The 23,468-nt window shown below is 39.2% G+C and overlaps 1 protein-coding gene across 4 annotated transcripts in view; it reads left to right on the plus strand.

Moving 5' to 3' along the window:
• Window positions 1–2,907: 2,907 nt before the first annotated feature.
• Window positions 2,908–23,468, plus strand: part of ttc27 (tetratricopeptide repeat domain 27) — a 46,506-nt gene continuing 25,945 nt past the window's right edge. The window contains exons 1-8 of one of the 4 annotated variants that reach the window (XM_047603680.1): window positions 2,908–3,202; window positions 8,613–8,796; window positions 11,128–11,251; window positions 13,366–13,509; window positions 14,975–15,086; window positions 16,924–17,082; window positions 17,742–17,881; window positions 22,717–22,829. In XM_047603680.1, coding sequence (XP_047459636.1) covers window positions 3,088–3,202; window positions 8,613–8,796; window positions 11,128–11,251; window positions 13,366–13,509; window positions 14,975–15,086; window positions 16,924–17,082; window positions 17,742–17,881; window positions 22,717–22,829 — 1,091 coding nt within the window. In that variant the 5' untranslated portion in view covers window positions 2,908–3,087. The remainder of the gene's footprint in view (window positions 3,203–8,612; window positions 8,797–11,127; window positions 11,252–13,365; window positions 13,510–14,974; window positions 15,087–16,923; window positions 17,083–17,741; window positions 17,882–22,716; window positions 22,830–23,468) is intronic. The other 3 variants (XM_047603682.1, XM_047603681.1, XM_047603683.1) reach the window with 3 other exon arrangements.

Genomic DNA, 23,468 nt, shown 5'->3' on the forward strand with positions numbered 1-23,468 from the left:
CAGTTTGTCCATGTAAACAACAATTCTTTTATATATACTAAAGTAAGCTATGGAGTTCCTCAGGGTTCTGTGCTAGGACCAATATTATTCACATTATACATGCTTCCCTTAGGCAATATTATTAGAAAGCACGGCATAAACTTCCATTGCTACGCAGATGATACCCAGCTATATTTATCCATGAAACCAGATGAAACTAATCAGCTGGTTAAACTCCAAGCATGCCTTAAAGACATAAAGGCTTGGATGACCTGTAATTTCCTACTTTTAAACTCAGACAAAACTGAAGTTATCGTATTTGGGTCTAAACATGGCAGAGATTCATTATCTAATCACCTGCTTTTGTTGGATGGCATTACCTTGGCCTCCAGTACTACTTATTGTAACTCGTTACTGTCTGGCTGTCCAAGTAGCTCTTTAAAAAGCCTCCAATTGATTCAAAACGCTGCAGCAAGAGCACTGACAGGAATTAGCAAGAGAGATCATATTACTCCAGTATTAGCTTCTCTTCATTGGCTCCCTTTAAAATCTAGAATTGAATTTAAAATCCTCCTCCTTACATACAAGGCCCTGAAAGGCCTAGCTCCATCATATATGAAAGACCTCATAGTACCATACTGTCCCAACAGATCACTACGATCTCTAAGTGCAGGTCTGCTTGTGGTTCCTAGAGTTTCTAAAAGTAGAATGGGAGGTAGAGCCTTCAGCTATCAGGCTCCTCTCCTATGGAACCAGCTCCCAGTTTGGGTTCGGGAGGCAGACACAGTCTCTACGTTTAAGGTCAGGCTTAAGACTTTCCTTTTTGAAAAAGCTTATAGCTAGGGCTGGACTTAACCATCCCTTAGTTATGCTGCTATAGGCCTAGGCTGCAGGGGGACGATGCACTGAGGACATGTCCTCTCCTCTTTCTTCTCTGGCTCCTGTCCTCTAATATCTTATCATTTTATTTTCTATCTCTTATAATTTACTAACCACTGTGTCTTACTCTCTCCCCTCTGCTCCCCCCCCCCCTCCATCATCTTGTGAGGGTCTCTGGTCTGGAGTGCTGAATATCTGACCTGTGGAGTTCTAAGCTACATCTGCTGCTGTAGCCTCATCAACCAGCCCAGTCTTCATGGTCTGGATTGCTGTGTATCAGACCTGTGGAGCTCCATAAACTGCATCTGCCCCAGTCATCATGGCCTCCTCCAGTTGTCCACTCCTACCTAGATGAACAATTCACCAACCTGCCCATGATTCCTTTTATACTCACAAACTGTCACAGATCATCAGCTATGTGTTATATTACTAGACCCTACATGTTTCCTTCAGCTTGATGTATATATCTATGACAGAAGTTTGTTTATCTTGTTTCTCCTGCTCTTCTTTTCTCTCTATCTTCTCTGTTTCTACCTGGCTGGCCTTCGGCAGATGGGTCCCTCCATATGAGCTGGGTTCTGCTCAAGGTTTCTTTCTGTTAAAAGGGAGTTTTTCCTTGCCACCGTCACCCTCAGGCTTGCTCTGGAGGTTGCAGGCTGGTTTTTGTGAAGCGTCTTGAGATGATTTGTATTGTTATTGGCGCTATATGAATAAAACTGAATTGAATTGAATTGAATTGAATGATTTAGCAATCATCCAAATCCACTTAGCACATCATGTCTCTATTTATATTGAGTATGAGAAGGACGTACTTTTGTGAATAATGTTCATGTAGTTGCTCTAAGTTCAAATATATTTTTATAGTCATCCTCAAGCTTTCTTGAGAGTGAAAGCCAAACATAATTTCAAAAACAAAACAGAAAAAAATATCTCATTTTGGGTAAAGAGAAATAAAAATGAGATAAGAAGATTTAAAATGTATAGCGCATCTAAGATGGAAAATTAAAAGTTCTGCTGAAAAGAAATGTCTTAAGACCCTTTTTAAAACACTCGGACTTCTTGGTCATTCAAAGCAAATATCGGAGAGACAAAGCGAAAAACGCCATGGAGAGTTCCTTGTAATAAGGCTGATATTTAGAAATTTGTATTCAAACTCTGATGGGACAGGAAAACTTCCATATAGATACTGTTATCCGGTTAATGTGCAACGATTCGAGTAATATCTGTTACTCAATTTTACTATCACAAATGGCAAATTGAAGAATTTGAAATTGATGAATTTAGACATGACTGTCACGTGCACTCTTGTCCCTCCTTCCATCCCAGAAATGTCTTCCTTCAAGCCATCAGACTCTTCAACTCACTGAAACTGGACTGAACATATGCACATATCCAAAAAGCATTTAAGAAAGGCAACTTAACGTGTAGAGTTGTAGAGACTTTTTTAAGAAGACATTTCGCCACTCATACTCAGTTCTAAGGGACTGGTGGAAGTTGAGGTTTGTGGGAAATGTTTCACTGGTCCACTTACACCTGAAGGACAAAGGACTCATCTTTGAAGATAACAATGTCCAAATCTTAGCCAGAGAAGACAGATGGTTTGAAAGAGCAGTAAAGGAAGCCATCTATGTCAGATTAGAAAAACCCTCTGTAAACTCAGGATTCGTACTGAGATATAATCTGCCACCAATTTACATTACACTCTAACCTTCTCCCCAAGAAGTTTCAACCCCATTCACACCTTGAAATTTGAGCTTTTGGCTGATAATGGGTTGCGAGGGAAACAGGGCAACATTGTCAGAAAATATATGTATTTATATAGTTTTTATCCTTTTTTTTTTGGACAGGGACAGAAGCTTATTCAGCACTGTAAGATAATGCTTTTTCAGAAAGCTTGTTCATACGCTTCTGAACGGTGTTCCGTTTACATGTTGTTAGTTTTTATCATTTATTATATATGGTTTTTATAGAGAGCTGTTTCGCAGCTATCCACACAGCACATCTCCGGGCTGGGATCAGTCACAACATGTGATGCACGACTTTATTATTCTTCCCACAATGCAACGCGCATCTGTCATGGCTGCTCACTGATGCAGCTTGTACCACATGGGTGGAAATAAACATTTTATCGCTGATTAAGATTCAGGTTTGGCTTTCTGGCTCAACAGTTAATCGCCGCTTTGGACCTGTGACCGTCCTCACAGAAGACAGGAGTTCTCACTTCATTTGATGAGAAACCAGAAGCGGACAGTCATGCCGCTAGACGTAGAAATCCCCGTACTTCGAGGCTTTTTAACACCCAGCGAAGCAACGGAATGGAAACAGAGTATCTTCAGTAATTCAGGTAACCATCTTTACCTACTATTATTTCACTACATCACTGTCATTGTATCTTTTGCAGGCTATTTAGGCAGTATAGTGGTTGGCATGGTGCTAATTTAGGTCCCCTGCAATGAAAAGTGACATTTCCGCGCAGCTACGAGAATGTTTTTTTTTTTTTTTTTTTGCCTGTCTGTTTTTTGGAACTGCTGCCGCTACTGCCAACATTAACGACAGGCTGTCATGCCGACGTGTAGGAATACGTGTATGAATTTCTAAACTGATCGCCCGATGTCTCGTGTGCGGACGTGATGCCAGACCCCATTGAATTTTTGGCAGTGTATACGGGGACGCTCTTGTTGAGTGCACTAAATATCTTCACGAAATAATACAGAATATTGTTTTTAAAACTTGCCGTTACCTTTGGTATTCGGCATACATCTTATAGATCAACTATGTTGAATTGTGTCAACTTTTGTAATTTGAGTAACGTTACGTTAGCATTGGTTCGTGTAGTTTACGGAGTCTGCGGTGAAATTCAGAGTTTTTTCTAACTTGCTTGCTGAATGAAAGGACATGCATACCCTTGTGTTGACAAGCGACTTGAAGAGATTTTTCTCTCACATTTTCTACTTTCTACCTGGCGTGACGTCTTCTTTCGTTCCGCTTCGCGCGTCTACATTTGTCAATATCTGTCAGCATCTGTCCTCTGAAGGTCGCTCATTGTTCACAGCTTCTGGCCACAGCTCTTCTCTTTACTGTATTAAATAATGTGCTGTCAAGCCACTGCTTTCTCTGTCACTGCACTGATATGCAGACAACAGTCAGTGGTGGTTGGAGCTTCAGGTTCTTGTAAGACCATATGTTTCTGCTGTGTTAACAGACACTGAAGTAGGAGGCTTTGGTTATGGCTGAGCAGCTCACTATAACTCTGTCATCAATCAGTTTCACATATCTACCCGTCGGTATCTGATAAGTATTAGGTGAAAGCTGAGGGTGTTTACCTCATACTCCTAGGGCTTTTCACATCTGTATTTAGATAGGATAGGATAGTACTTTATTTATCCCACATTGGGCTATGTTCTGGCCATATGAACAGTTTCTGAACTATAACGTTAGGCAACGGTTTAGGCAACACATCCATGGAAAGAGTAGCTATTCAAACTTAAAAACCCAAGACTTCTAATGGCATATTGAAGTCATACAATCATGGTGGGATATGAAGGACACGTGTTTTTGTTGTTGTTTGTTTGTTTTGTTTTGTTTTTTTTATTTTTTTTTTACCCTGGCTGTCTAGTTGGAGCTGAATAACTACTTTGGGCTGAACCTCATTTTGTTTATATTTGACTTATTGTGTAGCGTAGTAGTGGAATGGGTCTATCTGTACAGCTCAGTGAGTGATATCGGTGTCTTGTTGGTCTTTGTGTCATACCCTGATGATAGGTTTTTCAGGATTTTCTTGAACTGGGCAAAACTGGCCACCTTTTCTTAAAAAAAATAACAGAGATGTACAAATATGTGCACAAGTTACCCATTAACCAGAATGACTACTCTTAACCAAACAGTTTTCCTGTTTCTTTGCACGCTGTCTGGCAGCAGCGGTGTACCTTCTCATCATACATACTTGTATGTTGTTTCCTACAAATAGCCTAGATACTTGGTCAAACTCAACATGTTAATATACAAAACACTGCTAAATTAATTTAAGATTATGTTTATAACCCTGGTCCTCTGATCAGTGTTGCGTGTCTCACTATGGGAATGCCTCCTACATGACCTCATCAGAAGTTCAAATCACATCACTTCAGCCCTAATAACCTTGAACCTGTAGCATGTATGCCGGGATGGGCAGGATGGGCATAATAGGATGGCATAGGCCTTGGCTCATCCATGCATAGAAACCACAGGTACCAGCCTGTTTGAGCTAGCGTAATGTGATTCAAGCTTCTCAGGAGGTCTGTCTCATGGTGGCTAATGCAATGAAAGAGAACCACAGAACAATAATAAATATCATGGCCTAGATAGTAAAATGCTGAAATACAAATTTGACCAGTCACAGAAGTGTTTGCTAGCAGTAGTGTGGAGGGTGTCAGGACCTTGTCGCGATAGCCCTGTGAACACGAACTGAACCAAGGTTTATGCAATATTGTAATAATATTGTATCAATTACTACCTGAATTGAAATTAAAAATAGGTCAAATCACTGCCAAAAATGATCCCCTTTGTCATTTAATCTCAACACTGCTCACACAAGTATACTACGTCTTCCACTAGTATTACAGTCTCAACACTTTTACTTGGAATCATGCAGGAAGTGTCAGTTTCATAAATAACTTCTTTATTACATTGATTGTAAAGAATGAATGAATTAAATTATTCTTGTCAACATGCAGGAGGGACGGTCTGAGTGGTGAGTATGATGTGTCTGCTTGTCCTTATGGAATGAGAACCTACTTTTATTCGAGTGGTAACTTAAAGGGAAACTTTGGGGAGATCACTGAGTGGAAGTTTGCATTGTATGTTTTTCTTGGCAGAAAGAGCAACATGAATCAGTGTTGTCATATTGATTCAGATCTAAGAGAGCTCGTCAAGGCTGTGTGAGCAAACTCATCTAGCTGAAGGACAGACCATAAGCTGTTGGCTATGTGCAGTTTGTCAGAGGGATCGCTAGTGTACTGTGAAGAAATTGTATACTTGTGAGCTTGATAATTTTTCTTGGATCTATATCATTGGTCAGGCCTGTATATACTTTTGCAAATTATATTCACCATTGCATTAATATTAACTGCAGCTCATTGCCTGAACCTTTATGAATTATGGACTAATTTGAGAGCCCCTGCCTTGTTTTAGATAATTGCTGCCATTTCATCGGTAGACCTGAAGAGTAACTGAAATGTCATTAAACACGTGGCCATACCTCAGGTTTTCATTTTCCCCCTCATAAAGCCAAAGCCTTTTCTCATCCTCTCCCTCCCTCTGCACTGTGCTATTATGGCAGCCCCTGGGTTTCATTAGATCAGCCTCGAGATGAAAATCTTCACACCCCCTTTACAACTCCAGTTGCACTGCAAGGGCTTATTAAAGCCAAGGGTACAGTTATCGATTGTGTGACTCACCTAGAGGTGTGATGCATGTGGAGCCAGGAATCTTGACTCTCGTACGAATGTAGGCCCTCCTTTGCAGTGAGTCTGTCAAGGGTTGAGGATGCACTGCACTGTGAAATAAGGTGGACTAACTTGACTTATATTGATGTAGTGAATGGTTAGGCAGCATGTGACTGGCCACGTGTAGAAAGTGGACAAAAAAAACGACGTGAATGAAGACAACTATATCTATTATTATTTCTTGTAGTTATTTCCATCACTTCCTGTGTGAGTGACTCAATACAAAACCATAAATCTCTAGGATTAGTCTCTGTCAGAAAGTGCCTCACTCTCATTTGTACAATTCAAAGCATTTGGGGTTTGAGCACTGAGTACATTGAGTGTGTCCACCATCAATATGATCACTTGATGTCATGCCACCTTCAGCAGTTTCTTTTAAGACAGAGTTGTTGTTGGCAAAATCACCTTTCTTATAAGGGCAGTTCTTGTATAGTATAATACGGACTGCCTTGTCACTGAATTTCCCTCGGGATTAGAAAAGTATTTCATCTAATGTATGCTTTTTTCATTAATTCGTTAGAATTATACTGACTGATTTACCCACTGATATTTTGTCGAGCACAAATGGAACTAGAATTATACTGTATATATATAAGTATACTGTTTGATGGTCTGACTTTTCCACTAGTGCCTTCCTTTAATCCGGAAATTGTTTGAATTCCCTGAGCAAAATACATTGCATAGTTTTAGCATTTGCTGATATGTCTAGAGTTTGACTAAACACATTTTGTATTTAAAGATACTTTTTATAAGGAGAAATATAATTTCTAAGGAGATTTGGAGCTGATATGGTTATGATACATGCTTTTTATGTGCTTAGCTGTGTTTCAAGTTCATTCTAAAAGGACTATGATGGAGACGTTTTGAGGTGTCTCAACATAGTCAGGGGTTGTTATGCAGCTCAGAACACCAGCTACTTCCCTCCTCTCCCACCGGTGAACACAAGGCAATCAATGCTAATGAGTCAAGTCCGTCTCCCTGCTCGAATAAAAAGGTAATGAAAGACGGGGAGAGGTTGAATGGCACACAATTATTTCTGGTTGGGAAGTAGTGGCCATGTAGAAGCCTTCTGTCCTTCAATAAATCAGCATTTTTCATCATCTCAATATCAACCTCTGCAGCTGGCAGACCTCCTCACACATCAGTGTATAGTGGTGTGGGAGTGTTGGCCAGTCCAACGCTCAAACGCTTCACCTTATCTATCGGGAATGGTTCGATATGCTCATTAACTTGAGAATATTGAGTTAGATTAAAAATGACTAGGAAACAATGTCAGAGGAATGGACGGGGTGGATTGTCAAGCCAGAGTGTTGTGCGACTGCAGGGGAATTGGATAAATACATTAAAACATCAGTTTTCTCAATGCTCATGATTAAAAAACGAACACCATTGTCACCCTCTACTGCTTATTCATTGTTTTTACAGATGACATTTATTCAGTTCAAACGTCCTGTGCAACTGGGCAAGATAGTCAGTTTATTTCAAATAAATTGAGATTTATATATACAAAACACGATAAGTTCCTTTATCCTTAGTCAGTTTTGTAGATTTAAATGGTTCCCAAGATGGTATAATGTGAGCAGCAACCAGGTGAGTTTAGGTTACAGTAACACATGTCAGTCTTACCCAGTCAGAATTGCTCAAACAGTGAATACAAATGATATGAAAGTAAGATTCCGAGAACAACAAACTATTTTTGACAGTAGTGCGGACTGAAAATTACGCCATAGTCATTACAGTATCATTACATGGTGGTGATCAACATCAACTTTTGTGACTTGTTTTATTTTTATTTCCTCTGTTCTTTGGTGCTGTGTCAGCAGTTTTGCATGTTTTCACCTCCGGTTTATAATTTCTAAACTCCTTGAAAGTATAAGCACTTATTCCATGAACCAGATAGTTTGTGATGTCCAAGAAGAAGTTGGAGGCAGCAGTTCTGTTTGCCTTCAGGTCGAATGGATAGATTTTCCATCTTCAGTTAAACGTCCTCTATTGTCTGCTCACGTTTTGTTTATCCACCGGTGACCATCAAAAATGGCGACAGAGGGTGTGTCATTGACAAAGACTACTCAGTAAATTGTGGGAATAACATTATTTTAAATATGATTTTTGTTAACTAGTAAGATCACATTCCCTTTAAAAAGCTTTTAAATTACTTTGTCATCGCTCTCATATAGTTCCATAAAACAAATTAAATGAGTAAGCGCTGTGGAATGAGTTAAGTCTTCCAAGCATACTTAAGTAAATGTGCTTGTTGTTTTTTTTGTCCAGTGGCGGGTTCTCTGTTGGAGTACTTGATGGCTGGGGACTTTAAAGCGGTACTCCTGAGTCCACAGGTGGTAGATCTACTCACTGGAGATGGCAACTATACCGAGGGCGAGAACATTGAGGCCTTCCTGGAGAGAAGGGTTCTGCTGTACCTGACTGGTGGCTCCAGTGACGACCAGACCCACAGGTAAGACAGCAGAAAGGACGCCAGCCAAATCAACTACTGAATTTCTGAAATCCTTATGCATTGCTGCCTATTTTGTACAATGTGGAGTTCAGGTTTTAAACATTTACTGAAGGAAACACTGGGTTGTTCTGTCTCACAGGGTAATGCGTGTTACCTCATTAGTTATGCTTCAAGCTATGTGTTTGTTCTTTCCTGTTTTAATGGACTTTCTAGAGGATTCCTTGGATTTGCCACAAACGTGTGGTAAACTGACAGACATGCACTTAATGCTTTGAAATACTCAACGTAAACAACTAAAAATTTTTTTAACCCTTTATGGGGCGAGGAACCATATTAGGTAGCTTCCACACACATTTTAAATTGCCGCCCTGTGCCTTTCTTGAGTGAAGTTTAGAAGCATGTCGTTTTCACCCAGACAGCTAGAGAAGATCAAGGAAACATTCTGAGGTCAAATGTGGTCTGTCAGGTCCACCTCTGCATGAACACAAAGCATAACTCACTTGTTAGGTACCACGGGGAAGTGTCCTAATGTTGTCTAATGTGATTGTGTGAATGTTCTAATGGTCTCAAGTAGGGCTGAACGATATGTCGTTATCGTATCTATGTGTCGATATGAACATTCAAGATATTATATTAATACCGAAAAAGCAACGATATAGACGGCTGGCATGCACCGCTAAGGCCAGCCAACAACAAACCTTATTTCATGCTTGCTGTGAATCGACAGCTGAAGCCAACCAATGACAAACATGGGGACGTGAGTGAGGGAGACAGAGACACACACTACAGACACAGCGGGGAAATTAAAAAGAGAGAAAGAAAATGAGTGCAGAAGATAATGCGGCCGGTGTTGGCGCAGAATCTGACTTGGTGCCAAAACATAAATCATCCTCCATTATTTGGAGGTATTTTGGATTCAAAAAGGACGAGGTTAACCAGAGTGAGGTGTTGTGCAGGTCGTGGTTAGCAAAAATTGCGACGAAGCAAGGTAGCACAACAAGCATGTTTCACAGCCTGAAACAACCCCATCACGTAATGCGTGTATGTAATTTATTTGTTCTTAATTTATGTTAATGTGGATGACTGGCAATAAGTTCTTAAAAATAAAACTGCACTTTCCGCATTTGTTTGTATTATGATGTTTTTATTTTTCTGAAAAATGCTTGGTTTTCACCGAACCCATAGTAATATCATATCGCATCGATATTGAGAATTCTGGCATGAATATCGAGATATGAAGTTTTGTTCATATCGTTCAGCCCTAGTCCCGAACACATTTATATACCATTTGACTTTGATTTTCTACATTGAACATTTTGAAAAATATCTTAAAAGTAAAAAAGTCTTCTTATGCCCTACATTAAACACTAAAGGGATGTATGTTAATGCGAGATGCACCAAGTTGAATATACTGCAGACATCCAGATGTCTCACTGTACAAGCTCTCTTGTGTTGCTGCTTGTAAGAGCTGGACTGTTACAGCTGGACTGGACTCTGTCTTTACTGGCACTGTCTGTGTTCCTGTTACAATATCATTAAGCATACTAAGCAAAGTAATTGTGCCCACTTATATTTTAGTACTGCTAACACAGTGATGTCTGTCCTCGGCTTGTAAGCCATGAATACCTTTGCAAGCTCGTTTACGTTTTCCTGCTGCGCCTGTTTTAGTATCAGACCAGACACAGCAGTCTTACAGCAGATGAGCAGATTTATTATTTTCTATTAGTATAAAGAAATATTAACTTCTTATATTCAAAATCTCTGAGTTTTCACTGCCAAAGGTGGGATAACCTATGTCATTTGTAGTCCTTAAAATGTTCTGAAGCAAACCCATTCATTGAAATTGCCACATTGACCTGATGGTGTTTGTCTGGGAATCAGTATTAGAAATAGTTGTTCTCAAGAGAGTTTATCCGCTCTGTGTTCGCTGACTTTTTTGCTTTTGTCATGAATTATTGATTTATAATAAGGAGCTTAACATCTCCTTCTCGCTCTCTGGGGAGAACTGTCCATTAGTGTGGAATGCATCACATATTTCTCCTCCTCCTCCTCTTCCCTCATCATGATTGAATCCCTCTCTTCCCTCTTATTGCCTTCCTTCACTTTCACATCCTAATTGAAAGGCAGAATAGCATGTCCGTGGTTGACTGTTTTCAAACCCTTTACTTGCCCAGATTAGATTTGCAGGTTAAAATGACTGTAGTCACCTATTTTCTAGACACTTATGTTGAGAAGAATTTATCAAAAATAACTTTCATATAGGGTATGTAGGCTTTTCTCTGCAGTCTTTCTGGGCAATAAATCCAGTGTATGTTTTCTCTCTTGCTGCAGGCAGCTAGCAATGATGGCCCTAGCGGTTTCATGCCTGCACATGTTTGCCCAGAGTAACTGGACTGGTCCTCCGGTCTCCATCCTGAACTGTGACTTGCTCCCCCCGACCCTGGTCTCCTCTTGGGTATGACTGTCTCGTCATGTTAATATTTTCCTTTGCTTCATTCATTGGTGTACAAATCTGGAGTATTTCTCATTACCATGACTATTGTTTTTTAATACGCACACCCTCTGACTCTGTTGTTTTGGGTTTTGCATAAAACACAATACAACAGCTGTTTATTGAAGAGTAATGCCTTTTTAATAATTGCAGAGATAAAATATTTTTGACATTTTCCAAATGTTAAAAATATGTAATGTAGTCTTTAAAATTCCATATCTGGCAGACTATATGCACCGATCCGGCTTAACATTACAACCACTGACAGGAGAAGTAAATAACAATGACCTGGCAAGTAACATCGACACAAATGCGAAGTCCAGAACATTGCATTGTGATAAGATTGGTCAATGTTATTTACTTCTCCTGTCAGTGGTTTTAATGTTATGCCTGTTTGGTCATTTCCAGTGTTTATTGCACTAGTTGACGATTGTACATATAGATTATTATTTTTGAAACATTCTCTAATATTGAACCATGGTCTAAATGTGTGGAAGCTTAATTTCCATGGTGGTGTAGGAAGTAAGCCGAGTCAGAGCACTACCAGAGAGAACTGTAGACAGGTTCAGTGCTGAATTGCCAAGCAATGAAGCATCTCTGGGGTACTAATTACACTTAGGTGAGGAGATTGCTTCCTTGTAGCACTGCAGTGCAGCAAGCAAAGTAGTGCCTTTCAGTCAGCCATTACCCTAGAAGTCATTCCTTTGGCAACAGTGATTTATCTGTGCTATCACAGCAAGGAGCCTGTGTTATGAAGTTCCTAGTCTGTACATGCATGACAGCAGATGGGAAAAGGAGGACAATCATGGCACACCCATTGTCATGTAAATTTAAGTAATTTGGGTAAAGGAAAAGTTCAGGATGCCGCAGTCTAATTGATTTGGATTTTCTGGTTTGATGCTTATGTGTACCATTAACTGCAAATAAGAAAAAAGGTTACTATGAAATACTTGTGTTCTGTGCACATGAAGGGCGTACTGCAGTAATGTGGAAAAAATTTTAAGAAGAAATGCAAATAGTATGTACAAGATGACTGCAAGTTTGTACTTCAGGATTTCCTCCCGTATATTAAAACAGACAAAAAACTTGATGTTAAGTGGGGTGGGTGTTCACTTGATATTGATAGGTAAGGCAAAACCAATTAACTTGTGATGAACTCACAACAAACCCTGATGTGGTCTACCGCTACCGGTCAAAAGAGTTTTTCTGTTGCAATTTCACAATTCACTTTGGTAATGTTGTAATAGTATTATGTACTTTTCCTTCAGTAAAAATGTCTGATGGGAAAATGGCTTTTGAACTGACTGCTATGATGAAGAGGAAACTGAGCCTCTCATTTATGTATGTGAAGCCTTGCTTGTGACAGGATAAGATTGCAAATACAAGCAGCTGAAATGAGTTCTGCTCACTACGTGCCAACTCCAGATAGAACTCCTTCTTGTGCCTGTATGCTTGGCACAGTCATCTGAGAGGATAACCTGGGTCAGACACAGAACACGCTGGAGGGATTTTATGATATTGCTTCCCATCTGGCCTGGGAACGCCACGCGATCCATGAGTAAGAGCTCAGGGATGAGAACGGAGATATCGAAGATGTTAACTCCAAGACATGACTCCAAGACAGCTCTGTTTATTAACTCAGTTAAATATAAGTTATATATAAACTACAGCCAGCTAATGATGGTACTTTATCAGTAGGCTGTTTTAATTGCTACTGTGATAGGTGACTGTGAAACCAAACCAAAACAAATTAGGTTACAAATAACCTAATTTCTGAACATATTTGTTTTGGTTTCTCTCTATGTATGGATTACTTAGGTTGTTACCAACACCTTGAGAAAATTTCATGTCAACAGCAACTTTAGAAATATGTTTACTCTGAAAAATTGTGACATGTTCAATACTTTTTTTGCTCGCTGTACATAGATTTTCATAATTTAAGAGGGATGTGAAAATTTGGCAGTTTGCTCATTAAAGTGCTTAATTCACGGTTGAAAATAGTCCTAATCTGAGACCTTCATTTTCTTCAGTTAGGCCAGGCAGCAGGGATGGCTTAATTCTTCTCTATCTTTGACTAGCAGCCCCACACCCTGTTAGAGGCTATCCACTGTGGCCTGCTCCTGGATGGAGAGTCTGTGTATAGCCTCGTGGCCAACCCATTCGTCCTCCTGCTGGCCAGGGTAATTCTCATAAAGTGCTCATCCAAGATGGATAGCCTCCAGGTAAGTCTGTCTTTCTTCTGCTATGACATTTCTCAATGAGTTACAGTGGCTAGTTAAAGAGAGTTAAGCCTTCACAATGGCAATTATTGCACTTTTCAATTTATTTATACCATTTTTTATTTTTGTTGAGATTGTAATTTTTATCTTTTTTATCTGTTTATGTGTAAATAAATAAAGGCAAAATCACTAATGCAAATGACGAATAGCAGCAGCAGTTCTCAGTTATTCAAAATTGTACGACCATATTTTGAATATATCCATAAATTGATGCAAAACTTTTTCACAGTGGCAGAGCGTTCTTAGAGCAACATGAATGCTATTATCAAACAATATATTCCAAAGTCTACTAGGAAAATACAGGAATGAAATGAAGGAATGAAATTAAGACTGTGAAGGCTAGTGCAGATTGTGGTAACACACCATGCAAGATATAAAACAAGATTAACACTGGAGTGTAGGTTTCAGCCATTACCAAACGCCACGCCCTAAACTATTATGGCTCCATGAGCAAAGAAGGGCACGCTATTGAGAGAAAGTAACAAAAAGTTAAAAGTGACTCTTTTTTTTTTAAAACCCTTCATAGATGAGCCAGACAGATGAAACCTGAGAAGAGGGATTTAGGAATGTAGAGCATCAGTTTGTAGGTGATAAAATGAAACCCATAAGGAAAAGTCACCCTGTCTAGAGTGAAAAATTATGGTTTTATCATGCTGTGTGACATTATGTATGAAAGGAATTATTAAATAACGTGATCCCAAGGCATGTCAGAAAATTGGGGTTTGCATTGCATTTTTGAGTTAATGCAGAAATAAAATTCAACTCTGACCTCAACTCTATAAGTTGTATAAGCACTTTGCATGGTTCCCCTCCAATCTCCCACTGCCAGAGGACAACGGAAGCAAACAAGTGGGAAGGTGAATGGGTGAGAGGTAATTTGCATGACTGCAGGGCATCCACTTCTTTCTCACTGCCACTTTCTGTCATGTTCAGATGCAAAAAGTATTTGGGTTGGCTGTTTTTAGTGTGTGATCAGCACTTGGCTCCAACATGCAGCACTTTGCTGCTGGTGTTTTATTTCTGCTGTAGGGGCCTCAAGATCAGCATCTCATGTGTTTGTTCCTATGTAATTTTTTAACAGGGACCAAGTTGTATTATAAAGTCAGTGAAAAGGAAAAATGGATCCTCTGTTTTAATGGCTTACTTGTATTTAACAAGAAATCCCCAGCAAAAAATCTGGTCTGCCAACAATGCCAGATTCTAATTTTCCTGACCAACATTTTCATCAGATTTAAAATGGATTAAGCATGAGGCTTATATTTTCTCACAGTGGCCTATACAATATAAAGCAAGATATAAATGTACTAAGAATGAGCACAAATGTACATTGTCTTAAATAATAAACCTATCATCATGACGGACAGATGCAGTTATCCATGTTGTCTTCTATTTCTATGTGTATGTGCAGCTGCTGCCTTGGTGGACCCTCCGCTATATCAACCTGCATCAGCAAATCTTAGAGGCCCGTTCCCCACAGCTCTTCGCCTTGGCTCAAACCAGCATGGATAAAGGTCTCAGAAGTACAGTATAATGGACTGTTATGTCTCCTCAGTTACTTGGAGAATGTGGCTGTTTTCCTGAATACTGTCTTTGCGCAAATTTACTTGTTAACATTAGACAAAACTCACCTTCTGGTCTTGATCTTGTGAATGTGGTACACATATTGTTAAGAGTGTTCCAAGCCTTAACCATGGCAAACAGGCTACTTTTAAGAATATGGAAAATATTCTGCCTTGTCTTGGTTTTTGTTCTTGACATAACCCCATACATTTTAGAGATAGGGTGGTAGTCTTCTACCCAGTCTATCAAGGCATGTGTGAAGAAACTTAAAAGAAACTTTTATTTCTATTGTTGTGCAACTGTCAAGTTTATTAGACTTTATTTCAGCACCAGACATTGCCAACAGTAGACTATCTACAGAACAGTCCAATTTATATTCCAGAGGAACAGTTGGACATACAATCCTTATACATAAAGTGACATCAGTAAAGAAGTGTGGACGATGCTACGAGATCCGTTATTTCCCCATTTCACACTGCTCTCTTTAGTTGCATTGTTTTCTAACAGCTGGACAGACATTCTATGATTTTAATTATTATTATTATTTCAACTAGTGTATTAGTTATCTGTATTATAGAGTCTGCAAATTCTGTTATGAAACTGGTATTTTTCTCTGCGAATACCAGAATCTCCATGTCCTTAACTCAGTACTTTCTGACTCCCCTTCTTTTCTTTGTCTTACTGAAAATGTACTTTTTTTGTATTTTATATTTACATAAACTAGGACTGTCAAATGAATCCACTTGCATTAGAGAATTTACCACAGTTCACTTTCAGCTCCTACAATAGAGTAACAAATGCTAAATAGACTACACTAATACTCTCCTTACCGTATCTGTAAAATGGCCCGATCACAAATAATACATTAGCGATCTAACATGCATTAAAACATCATATATAAAATAGTGGGCCTGCACAGTTAACCAAATAGAAACTGTGGTGTAACATTACCAGATAAGCTGTGTACAACCTGTACCAAATGAAACCCTAAACACGTGTATAATTTCTGATAATGAATTCAAGGACCCCAAACTGATGACTGATTAAGTAGGGACCCCCTACCTAGTGTTCTATATTAAACGCGACCTAGTGCTTTTGATAAATATACATTATTATTATCATTTTACATTTAATATTAAACAATACAAATAATACACATGTTCAAATATTCATTTTTGTTATTTCAAACATGTGCAACAGTAGTGGCCGTGCAACTGTTGTAAACATAAACATACCTGACATTAACATACTTAGCTTGTGTGTGTGTGTGTGTGCTTCTACTTTAAACATACCTGAGGTATGTTTAGTCGATGTCTGACCCTGGTGAGAAGCAGCTAGTGTGGCGCTCTGTGTGAAACGGTGCGCTGTTGAGACAGCTCCTGTATCGCTGAATGAGTGAAGTGCTGAAAGAAAGAAAGTTTTCTGCCTCCACTTATCCCTTCTACTATAATATGTTGGATTCATGTTAATGTGTATTTAAAAAAATTGAAAATTTGTGGGGGAAAATTGAAAAACAACAAAACATATATATATATATATATATATATATATATATATATATATATATATATATATAATGTGTGTATATATATATATATGTGTGTGTATATATCATACAGTAAATGTCTAATCAAAGATTTTGCGACCCCTCCTGCAGTACCTCAGAGAACCCCCTAGGGGTCGCAGACCCCCTGTTGAAGACCTATGGCATAGAGAACTCACACCAAATTTGTTGTACTTATAAATGATTCAAGTTTTTTTTCCATCTCCATTTATCATCCCCCTGTTCTTTGACAGTGATGGAATCCCAGTCCCTGTTGTTGGAGCATAGAAACCTTGCTATCCAGTTTCACCTGGAGTGTGTCTACACTAGTCTAACCTACTATGACTACCAGTCAGCCAAAAAACACATTAAGAAGGCCCGGGAGCTCTCCGGACTCACTGTCAGCATGACTGGTAAGTACAGTACACTTCATATTGAAGAAGTGGAAAATAACAATGATTTGCTTAAAAATGTAAGCATAAGAGAAGAATATTATACTTATATAGTCAGTGACAATCCATAATACTGCGTCCCCTTTTGAAAACTGCCTTTTAAAACTAAACACAATATAACAGTTGAACAAATTTGCTTTTGAATTAAAGACACCTCCAAATGCCTCCTGAAACTTTGAATTCCTTTTGCTAAATGCAGCATTCAATAGTTAAATTTTGGTCTTTGGTCTGTGAGAATTGTGGGGATGGCTATGAGATGAGACCATCTAATCAGTTGTTCATAGGCTGTGTTCAATGGTCCAGTTATAGTTCCTCACACCTTTCTTCTTTAGTTTTGTGCTGATCTTGTTTATTATGCGTGGATTGAATTTAACACCCAACAATGTATTATTTATTGAGCTGAAGACAGAGCTGTCCTTGCTGATTGCCTCTGCCTCCAGTCTTTATGCTATGATAGGCTATGCACGTGTTAAAGCAAGCTGAATGTCTGAATGTTATACAGGAAGAACATGTTGTCACTGACAAATCACATGTTGATGAGATACTGAATAATCTGCGGGGAAATTTGACCCGAAGAGTCGTAACTGAATGTAATAGTTTGTTGCATATGGTTAATCCAGGTGCTCTTGGGAAACGGACGCGGTTCCAGCAGAATTATCTGGCTCAGCTCATCCTTGAAGTTAAAAAAAAGCAAGATCTACCTGACCTGATGGATGATGAGACCAGTCCCACCCCCACACCTCAGGCCATCCTGCCCAAGGTATGAACTTCTGCTTTATGTGCCAATATGGCTCTGTTGTTCAGTTGGATATGTGTACACATACACTCACCGGCCACTTTATTAGCCACACCAAAGTTGCTCTATTGGATTGAGATCTGGTGACTGCGGAGGCCATTCGAGTACAGTGAACACATTGTCATGTTGAAGAAACCAGTTTGAGATGATATGAGCTTTGTGACATGGTGCAAGTAGCCGTCAGAAGATGGTACACTGTGGTAATAAAGGGATGGACATGGTCGGCAACAATACAACAATTGACTGTGACTCCAGTCTTCCTCAGAAGTGTCATCGGAAGTGTTGATTATTTATCAGCTGGCCGGCCGAGCTATTGGTCTGGCGGGCCGGCCGAGCTCCCTCGCTGTCTGATGGTCTCTGGAGGAAGGAATCTCTGGTTTATGACAGGGTGTACGCCCCCTCGTCCCGGTTGATGGTCTTGCTTGCCCGCTTCCTGATCTCAAGGACCTCTTTTATCCAACGTTAAATTTATTCGTTTCCGATGTGATGATTTCAGCAACACACTGATATGACGCTTCTGAGAAAGACTGGAGTCACAGTCAAAACTGTCAAGCAGGTAACATGAACATCTCATAATTATGTCTGAAGATAAGAAAATTGTAATATATATATAAAATAAGACATAATGAACCTCATTAATCTAATACTCAGGTAGGCTGTGGCATTTAAAACATGCTCAATTTATACTAAGGGGCCCAAAGTGTGCCAAGAAAATATCCCCCACACCATTACACCACCACTACCAGCCTGAACCGTTGATACCAGGCAGGTTTAATCCATGTTTTCATGTTGTTTACGCCAAATCTGACCCTGCCATCCGAATGCAGCTGAAATGGAGACTCGTCAGACCAGGCAACGTTTTCCCAATCTTCTATTGTCCAGATTTGGTGAGCCTGTGTGAAATTTAGTCATAGTTTCCTGTTGTTAGCTGACAGTAGTGCCACCTGGTGTGTTCTTCTGCTGCTGTAGCCCATCTTCTTCAAGGTTGGATGTGTTGTGCGTTCAGAGATGGTTTTCTGCATTCCTTGGTTGTAACCAGTGGTTATTTGAGTTGCTGTTGCCTTTCCATCACCTTGAACCAGTCTTCCCATTCTGACCTCTCACATCAACAAAGCATTTCAGTCCACACAACTGCTGCTCACTGGATATTTTCTCTTTTTCGGACTATGCTCTGTAAACCCTAGAGATGGCTGTGTGAAAATCCCAGTAGATCAGCAGTTTCTGAAATACTCAGACCAGCCCGTCTGGCACCAACAACTATACCACGTTCAGAGTCATTTAAATCCCCTTTCTTCCCCATTCTGATCCTCAGTTTGAACTTCAGCAAGTTGTCCTGATCACCTCTACATGCCTAAATGCATTGAATTGCAGCCATGTGATTGGCTGATTAGCCGTTTGTGTTAACAAGCAATTGAACAGATATACCTAATAAAGTGGCAAGTGAGTGTATATATATATATATATATATATATATATATATATATATATATATATATATATATATATATATATATATATATATATATGTGTGTGTGTGTGTGTGTGTGTGTATATAAACAACAGTGTCAGTGGTTATTTTGACTGACTAGTACAGTGTTGGTTGCATTGACTTATGGACAACTGCTCAAAACTTTTTCTAAACTTTTTTCTCATCAATAGGGTCACAAGAAGGCAATCACAAATAACACTTTGCTTATTAGTTTGGAAGACTTATTAAGTACCTGAGTAACTATTAAGAACTATAGAGCAAACTGTTCTGGAATCTGTTGAGTAGATTTTTATATCATCCTATCAAAAATAAAACAATACATACACATGAATTTAATCATAATCATCATCTGTTTCAGCGACACTGAGAAGTTAGTTCAAAAATATTCAGGAAGGAGAAATTGGCTCCATCTTTTATAATTTTGGGAAGCCATCCAAACCTTTGCCGGAGTGTGTCCAAGTAGCTGTTAGTCTTGTGACCGTGGCCCAGCTCCAGTTCCTTCTGCTGTGCTCACACCACTAATGCCCTCATTAGTGGAGGAGGGGGAGTAAATAGGTTCAATCAAGGCTGTCATTAAACAGAACCCATGGGCTTCCTATCTCAAATGAATAGAAAGCAAGAAGAAAAGCACAAAGAAGGAACTATTCATCCCTTTTTTATTGAATACAAACAACAAAAACACTTACAGGACTTTGGTGCAAGACATTTACAAAACAGCCAGTTATTTAGTTTGTATGTTTGTATGGTTGTGTCCATATTGAAACTGTTGAATCTGGAAGTTGTAATATGTAAATACAGGAGAAGGAAATGCAGTGAAAGGGAGACAAAAAGATTAAAGAACATTGCTAATTTGTGATAAAGTGTTAATAGATAGCAATAGTATAATATGCACATACACAACACACACAAGAAAAACAAAGAAACAAAACGGTATATTAAGGATGAAAATTTATGTTACAGGTACATGAAATTAGGAATTAAAGTCCACCGGGAGCCCCAGGGTGATGCAACTGGGTTTTGCTTGGCCCAGGTTTTTTTTTTTATTATTATTATTTTTTTTATTTAAGTGCAGCATTTTTTTGATCTGAGGCACACCCAGACCCAGCCAGGGGAAGACTGGCCCATCACCAGATCCCTTTCAAAACAACTCCCAGACCCTAAGGAGGAAGCCTTTTTTTTTTATTATTTTTTATTTTTTTTTAAGGGAGCTGTCAGTCTAGACACTTTTGGGAAGCTTTAATACTCACTCCCTCCATTTATGCTTCGCTTCAACTCTTAACAGCCCCACAGAGTGACCTGGATCCAAATGCGCTGTGTCGAAAAAAAGTATGAATAAGTGTTTTATGTTTAATTTACCGCCAGCATTATTGTTCACAATCACATTAGAATGGGAACATACACTCACAGGCCACTTTATTAGGTACACCTTGCTAGTAAAAGGTTGGACCCCCTTTTACCTTCAGAACTGCCTTATTTCCTCATGGCATACCTTCAACAAGGTGTTGGAAACATTCCTTAGAGATCTTGGTCCATATTGACATGACAGCATTACACAGATGCTTTGATTGGCAGATTGGCAGCCCGTCTCGCACCAACAACCATACCACGTTCAATGTCACTTAAATCCCCTTTCTTCTCCATTCTGATGCTCGGTTTGAACTTCAGCTTGATTGACTTATTAGCTATTTGTGTTAACAAGCAATTGAACAGGTGTACCTAATAAAGTGGCAAGTGAGTATATATTGTAAGAGCAGGACTTTAGCAGGACAAGGTATAGGACATTAGTTACTGTGACAGTTTTTCCTCATTGAAAGAGAGATTTGTCTGAGATCCAAATCCACGATGAAACCCAAGAAAAAGAAGCTGATCAGATGAAACTGTATGTGTACTGAACTAGAATAGGTGAAAAATGTCAATACATGGTTGATCAGGGCCTAGAACTACAAAGTAACTCAGTGATTCTCAAACTCTTTTGGTCATTCTCCACTTTCAACAAGGGGGATTTCAACACCCTTCCCAGTCGCTCCAACAAAAATCCTGACAAATCAATAACAGTAATGTTATACTTCATAATGAATCAAAAATCAATAAAAGCAAATAAAACAACGCTCAGAAGAAAATAAAAGTGCAGCTGTGCCATCACTTTCATCAAAAACCAAAAGTAAAAGTACAGTAGTCAAAAGTACAAAAAACAACGAAACACCGTTTTAGTAATTTGCTATAACACACCACAAAACAATAAAGCAAATCCATTTGTCAAGGCAGGTGATCAAGTGAATTTTTTCCTGCATTAGTGGCTGCAATGAATCAGTTTTCCTTTGCTTTTCAAAACAGGGTAACAAGCTTGACACTGCCACTCTTAAATCATGCTCATTGTTGAGCTGGGATCTGGGATTTTGTTTTCAGTGAAGCAACAGCTGAGAAGTCCATCTCACAGAGATAAGATGTGGCAAAAGGTAGGAGAATGCAGACTGCTCTGTGTCCAATGAGTGGAAACTCCCTCTCCACTCCAATCCAGAATTCACTAATGCGGATTTCCACTGAACCATGCTGCTGAAAATACACGACTGTTCTATTTTACCCACTTGATACTTGGAAGCCATGTCAGTATGAGTCGATCGCATCATTCAGGCAGGATATCCCTGACATGGTTGATCCGGGGTTATTGTCAAGAAAGTAGGTGCATTTAATTGAATATTTCCTGCCCTGTGTCATGGCGCACTTGTCATGCCTCCATTCCCCACCAGTGGGGCGTGCCCCACACTTTGAGAAGCACTGCAGTAACTGCACAAGCAGATCAGTATTTTTTTTTCTTGACTTAGTACATCACACTCTAGGCATCATGACACAGAAAAAGTGTCTCAAATTTGGAGGTGGTATCCTGAGTGACAATTGGGATTAAGCCAATGTGGATTTAGCCAAACATGTTTTTGTTTGTTTGTTTTCTGATGTATTAGATATTTAATAATACATTGACGAGTGTATTCTCTGGCTGCTGTCATTTGGGTAATTTTACATAATCTCTTTGAAATTTTTAAGCATATGGCCTATAAGACACAGCAAGAGACTACTTAAATGCATCTTCTAATATAATAGGGCCTCTGTTTTCGCTTCTATTGAAAATTAGAACTACAATCAAATCTTACCTGATCTAGTACCCAGCTGTAGTTTTTTTCTTGTTTCTTCTTTTTGCTTGCAAGCATCATCATAAGTATTTAATGTTTAATTTAGAAACACTAACTGATGCACTTACTTGTTTTCTTGTGCCATTGTTTAAGGCTGCAGCACATTTGTGATTGTTTTCTTACAGGACCACAATCTGGACGATGACACTGTACTGGATAAGATCAGTTTAGCGGAGCCAGATCAGTACAAGCTCCCTGATTTCAGTGCTGCGGAGCAGGCTGTCATCCTGGGCATCTGGTAAGTTGTGCTGCTTCTAAGCTCAGAAATGTCTTTAAGGGCCTGTTCAGAACTTATTTTCATAAAGAGCAATAACGCATCTCCAAATTTGTCTCAGTTGGACTGCCAGGTTATGGTGTGCATGGGGTAGACGCAAAATCTCAGGCTACCACGGTTTCAGGTTTTGCCAGTTCAAACTCCAGCCGTCTCTGAACATAGTGACTTGATCCCTTATATTTATTAGAGTGTTTATTGCACAGACATAGGGTCGGTGTCTGAATCACAGGCGCCCCTTTTTTGACACTTAAATTCTGTTTTGAGAAGGTTTGCGGGTTTATTTGAGCTATGGTCTTAAACTTCTTGTCAGTGTCTCAAATACGTAGGCCATTGGTTTAGTTGAGAAAATTCATATATTTTTCCCTAAACTGTCTTCTTCAATAGCGACTAAACCCATCCGATGAGGGAGGTAGGTAGGGAGTGACATAAAATAAAGATGGTGGAGAGTACGATTCAGAACGATTCAGAAATGAATTTTAAAAGCTGTTTTTCTTTATAATGGCTGATTTTTTACCATGTTTTATTTCGGCATTATGTTTATAAGTTATATGTACATCTACTATGTTGGTGTATGTTCTGTTTGTTTCATGACCCCTTTAAATT

Source organism: Mugil cephalus, chromosome 13, assembly GCF_022458985.1.
Source record: "Mugil cephalus isolate CIBA_MC_2020 chromosome 13, CIBA_Mcephalus_1.1, whole genome shotgun sequence".
NCBI lineage: Eukaryota > Metazoa > Chordata > Actinopteri > Mugiliformes > Mugilidae > Mugil > Mugil cephalus.